Raw genomic sequence first — 6,000 nt, forward strand, 5'->3', positions numbered from 1 at the left:
CATCAACTCCTACATGTCTTGTTTTACTTGAGTCATAGCTTTCTTGGTTGCCAATGAGGCAATATGTGTGGCCCTAGAAGGTGAGGGGTGTGTGACAGGGAAGTAATAGCAAGGTATTAGAACCACCAAACAGACAGATAATGCTTTCTCTTTCCCTATATTTAGAAGAATATAATTAAGGAGTCTGCATAATGGAGTAGAAAGAATGCTGGGTTTGGAGTCAAGCCCTGGCTTCAAATCCCAAGCTAGCCTCCTTTCTACCTTTTATTTCCTTTAACAATAAAATGAATGAGTTTGACTAAATGATCTTTCCAGTTCTCTATCTATGATCCTTTAATCAGTCAATAAACATTTATTTAGTACCTCTGTGTGTCAAGGCACAATACTAGATACAGAGGATTCAGAGATAATGAAATAGTCCTTGTCCTCAAGGATCATGGCGGGGTGGGGGAGGAGGGAATGTGTAAGTATCTCTAAAATAAAGACAAGGTAATTTGAAGGGGAGGAAAGTTAGGAAAGGGGAGTATGGAATTAATAGCTGGTGAAATCAATTCCACCCTTTGTGGAAGTTCAGTCGTGCCTGAACAATAAGAAGCCAATTTGTCTGGTCCTTAGAGATCATGAAAGATAGTAATGTAAAATATGGCTGGGAAAGTAGATTATGTTTATAATTATGTGCAATGAAAAGAAAAACATCTCTTCCCCCCAAAAATGTCCCTCTCTTTTTCTTGCAGGGTACAGTAAGCTTTAAAAAGAGAGTCCACTAAATCTGGATTAACTGACCTAGTTTCAGTCTGACCTAGTAGACGTGGTTTTTCCTCATTTGGGAACTTCTGTGCTTAAAATTTTGATTATATATAAAGCTTCATTTGCTTTTCTTGTATTTTTTTACCTCATAGACTTCTGGTAAGGAAAGTACTTTCATAAAATTCCCAATTTGGAAGAGATTTCAGGAGCCATCTGGACTAACTCATCAGAATTTCCCCTGCAATACTGCCTAATAAGGGAATCTTTGTATAATACCTGCAGTGAAGAGAAGCCCACTCAGTAGGCAGGCCCTTCCATCTTTGGATACCTATAATTGTTAGTAAAATTTTCCCTTATATCAACTCTAAATTTATGTCTTTACAACTGACTAAATAAGTTTTATCCTCACAACCATTTAATCCCATCCTGATGCTCAACTATCTGGGCCTTTGTACTGGCTATTCCCCATGCCTTCTTCCTCATCCCTACCTCATAGAATCCCTCACTTCAAGCAGCAGCTCAACCTCTGTCTTGTACACAAAACCTTTTCCAGTTCCCATAACTGTTACCTCCTAAGTACTTTGGAATTAACCACCTTGTACTTCATAATCATTCCACATACATTTATATTTATATTTAAATTTATACACATACACACAAGCCATCTCCTCTGATAGAATATAAGTTTTGTAAAAGCTGTTATTTTTTTTCTTTTTTTCTCTTTGTATTCCTAGTATATGAGACAGTGCCAAGGATATAACAGATGATTAAAATATCATTATTGATTGACTGACCATTTGATAGATCCTTTTGGACACTTGGATGCCTTTTTGGACACTTCCCAGCTGATCAGTTTGTCCTTTCCAAAATCTGGCACCCAGAACTGAAAACAATATTCTAGATGTTGTCTGGTTACGATTTAATAGGGCAGGACCATCACTACCCTGGTCCTAAACAAGTTACCTCTGAATGCAGTCCAAGATTGCATCTGCCTTCTTGCTTCCTCTATCACACTGGTTGACCCTCTGCCCTCTATATTCTAACATCATTCAAATGAAACTGCTCTCACCACAATGATCAATTATCTCCTAATTGACAAACATAATGGCCATTTCTTAGTCTTCATCCTTTTTCTCTCTGTCCCATCAGACACTGTTGATTACTTTTTCCTTTTGAATTACCTCTCCTCTCTGTGTCTTTGTACCACTTCTTTGTCTTGATTGAAGAATCAGGATTATTTGACTCAGTTTCCTTTGCTAGACCTCAGTCATGTCCTCTAGCTATGGAAGAGCCCTCCAGCCCTCTCAGTTCCTTTCCCCCCCTTCTCTAGACTGGTCCACTTGGTAATCACTTGAGCTGCCATCAGTTCAATTACTATGTCTATATCTATAATAGGACCTCATTTTACATGATGCATTGTTTCCAAGAACCTTTGCATAAGTTGAAAATTGTGCGTAATAGAGAGTCTCAGTATTTATTATTTCTTCTATGAACATACTTAGGCATTTAACGACTTTTCGTAGGCTTATCAGAGCTACCAGCATCAGTACTTGTATAATTTGAGGCCATTAGTAATAACCAAATAGCATTAATGAAACAAAGAAAAGCACTGTTCTGACATGTGCATAACTTGCTGCAAGCAAGAACTCTGGACAAAGACTGATGCAAGAGCTAAATGTTTGGTGCAAAACAGTGAAATGACTCATACTAAAGCTTCTCAGAGTGAGAATGAGTTCGACTGGATGAACTGCTATGAGACTTTATGCCCCTTGGAAAAATATACATTAAAAAATTGTTTATTTGACTTATTTTTCTGCCTTTATTTTTTTTGGATTACCAGTTGTGGATACCTGAATTCACATGTGTTACATCCACAAAAAATGAGGTCCTCCTTTCCTGATGTCTTCTAGATATTCAGGAGGTCCTAGTCTCTACTGAACTCTAATCTTGTATTACTGCCTTTTGGACATTTCTGCCCAGATGTCCCACAGACAGCTCAGACTCCACCCATCCCGAATAGAACTCACTAGCTTCACTTCCCCCAGACTACCCCCAAATCAGCTCTTCTAAACTTCTCTGTTACTCCTGAGGGCACCAGTATCCTTTCAGGCATTCAGGAATACAAATCCAGCATCATCCTTGACTTTCACCCTCATTCCATATATCTAGTCAGGCGCAAAATCTCACCATGTCTTTCTCCCCAACATTTGTTATTCATTTCACTAGATTTATACACTTCTCTAGCTTGGGCTCTAATCATCTCTAGTCTGGTACTGCAATAGGTTCTTAATTGGTCTCCCTACTTGAGTAGGGTCAGTACCATTCCAGTCCATCTGCCATGTATTTGCTACAGATATTTTCCTAAAACACAGGTGCAGTGATAAACTCAATAAGCTCTGGTTGTCTCCTATTATCTCTGGGACCAAATATGAAATCCCACATTTGTCACTTAAAGTCCTTTACAAGGGCAGCTACATAGCACAGTGGATAGAGCACCTGGAGCCAAGAGGACTTTGTTTCAAATCCATCCTCAGACACTTCCTAGCTGTGTGACCCTGGGCAAGTCACTTAACCCCCATTGCCTAGCCTTTGCTGCTCAGGTGAGGATTTTTTTTAAATTGATACTAAAACAGAAGGTAAGGGTTTCAAAAGAAAACAAAACTCTTTACAACTAGCCCCTTCTGCTTTTCAATGTTTTTTATAATTGCCATTTTCCATGCATTCTCTGGTCCAGACATACTTTTCTATTTGCTGTTCTTCGTACCTGACACTCCATCTCTTGGTAGTGCCTTGGTAGCATGTCTTTGCACTGGCTGTCCCTCATGCCAGAATGTTCTCCCTTCTCACTTCTGCCTCTCAGAATCTCTGTCCTCTTTCATGCCACCTGCAAAATCCCCTGGGGAAAAAATAAATGTATAACTCCAAGTTTGTGTGAAGCTGTCTATAAGGAAAGTAATACTTGCAAAAGAAATAAGTGTAGAGGAAGCAGCCTTAGGGAGAAAAAGAGGAGTTTTCTTTTGAACTATCTCAGAGTTGAATCAATAATGGAACATCAAGGTCGATGTTTGACTCAAGAGCTCAGTACGTTTTGGTTTGGGTTTTACCTCATCTTTTAGCCTCTGTTCACATTTAGCAGTAAGTGCCAATAAGCTGTAAAAATGTCATAGAAAAGGCAGTAGAAACAGGAAATTTTGGATAAGTTACTAATTCAGCCACCAACTGGCTAGTGTACTTTCCCTGTGATCTACTCTGTATGTCCATCCCAAAATATCTATTATTTTTGTTGTTATTAAGTCATTTTTCAGGCATATCCAGCCCCAAACCAAGGATTTTCTTGGCAAAGATGCTAAAGCGGTTTGCCATTTCCTTCTCTGACTTATTTTAAAGATGAGGGCCTGACGCACACAGGGATAAGTGACTGGATCAGGGGCACACCAGATGGTAAATGTCTGAGGCCAAATTTGAACTCAGGAACATGAGTCTTTCTGATTCTAGGTCTGGTACTCTGTCTACTTTGCCACAATGCTGCCCCTCAAGTATCCTTACCTTCATAATTATAATTGTTGCCTGATTGACTGGTTGATTGATCCTGGTTGCTCTTTTGGACATTTCCTGGCTGTCCTTTTTTAAGGGCAAAAGTAAAAGTAACTTACTTTTCCCCACAGCCTTGCCTTTCAATCCCTCCTCTCTTGGGTTGTGGGGTAGAATTTGATTGGTTGATTGGTTAATCCTTCCGTGAAGGTTAGAGCTAGGATTTCTAGGAGATGGGCTACCCTTTTTTACAGGTAAAAAAAGTTTGCACTTAAGCAAACTATCCTCTTGGGTAACTAGGTGATTTAATGGATAGAATGCTGGGCCTAAAGTCAGGAAGACTTCTCTTCCCAAGGTCAAATCTGGCCTCAGACACTTACTAGCAGTGTGATCTTGGGAAAGTCACTTAACTATTTGTCTTAGTTCCCTCATCTGAAAAATGAGATGGAGAAGGAAATGGCAAACCATTCTAGCTAGTATCTTTGCCAAGAAAACTCAAAATGTATTCACAAAAGGTTGGATACAACCGAACAACAACAAACTATCCTCTGTGGTAGCCTTTCACATAACTGAATTTACACCAGAATTCCTAGTTATCTCTGTACTGATTGAACTGTATAAACTGACTGTATGTGAGTCTATTTCTTATATACCCCAGCAAACTTACCACACTTGATTGAAGATGTTTAAAATTATAGCATTGGGTCAACTAACCATTTTCATTCCTTTTTCTCGTCCTTCGTTGAAGTACTGACTTGATTTAATATGGTTGCGATGATGGCACCATCAAGCTCAGAGAGATCTAACAGCATTAGTAATCTAATAGAATATGAGGGTCGTGCCAAAATGGTCCAGGTCAATGTAGAAGATAAAAAGAAAAAAAAAAAAAGAATCTCGCCAAACAGTTATTAAAGAATGTCCCTGTAGTGGAGGAGGGCAACTGCTTGCTGGGGAGAATCTTCTTCAAGCACATTTACCAAGATAATAGTTTTCCCATCTTCGAACTTTGTTAATGAGCATTTTCCATTTATTTGGTGTCATCCTGTCGATTCCTTTTCCAATCATGTCACTGAAAAGTATATACTGGTAGGAATAGACACTGTCAATGGACCGCAAACAAAATTCTTTCCTGTTGTTGATGATAAACCATTTCAGAGAAGACCAAGCAGAATCTAAAGGATTTAGATAATTGTAGGGAGTTGGAAGAGGAAGAAGCTCATGGCCACTTGCTTTGGCTACCTCAGGACAACATGAAATGCTGGTTAAATTAATAACTGATGAAGTATGAAGTTGGGCTTCTTTGTCCTCTATGACTTCATTCTGCTTTCTTTCATTTATCTGTCTTTCCTCTCTTACCACAATGACACACTTCCCATAGACCTTTTGCGCCACGCTGCAGAATTCAAGGAAGAGACCCTCTTCCTGTCTAGTACATAACTCATCTCTTAGGAACATTCGGTATTTCCAAGGAACCCATCCTTGGCTGCTTCCAGCATGTACAATACTCCATACTGGATTTTGCACAAGGTTTTCATCACTTGGGTTTTCTCCTGTGATGAGATATTCAGGGATATCTGTTTCCCCTAAAAAGATGGTTTTAAATCCTTCACATTGTAGCCTTCTTAGATTTTTTATGTACTGGAGACATTGCTTCCTCACAATGCTATCAAAAAGATTCCTGTGAATGACATGTCTTAAGAGAGGATTTGCAAAACGAAGCAT

At 39.1% G+C, this 6,000-nt stretch overlaps 1 protein-coding gene across 1 annotated transcript; it reads right to left on the reverse strand.

Annotated features, from left to right (window-relative positions):
* Positions 1–4,762: 4,762 nt before the first annotated feature.
* On the reverse strand, positions 4,763–6,000 carry C3H21orf140 (chromosome 3 C21orf140 homolog). Its single transcript, XM_044666870.1, has one exon. It carries the CDS (start codon positions 5,998–6,000, stop codon positions 5,242–5,244), a length of 759 nt encoding a protein of 252 aa, XP_044522805.1. The 3' UTR covers positions 4,763–5,241.

The sequence above is a fragment of the Gracilinanus agilis genome, chromosome 3 (assembly GCF_016433145.1).
Source record: "Gracilinanus agilis isolate LMUSP501 chromosome 3, AgileGrace, whole genome shotgun sequence".
In the NCBI taxonomy this organism is placed as follows: domain Eukaryota; kingdom Metazoa; phylum Chordata; class Mammalia; order Didelphimorphia; family Didelphidae; genus Gracilinanus; species Gracilinanus agilis.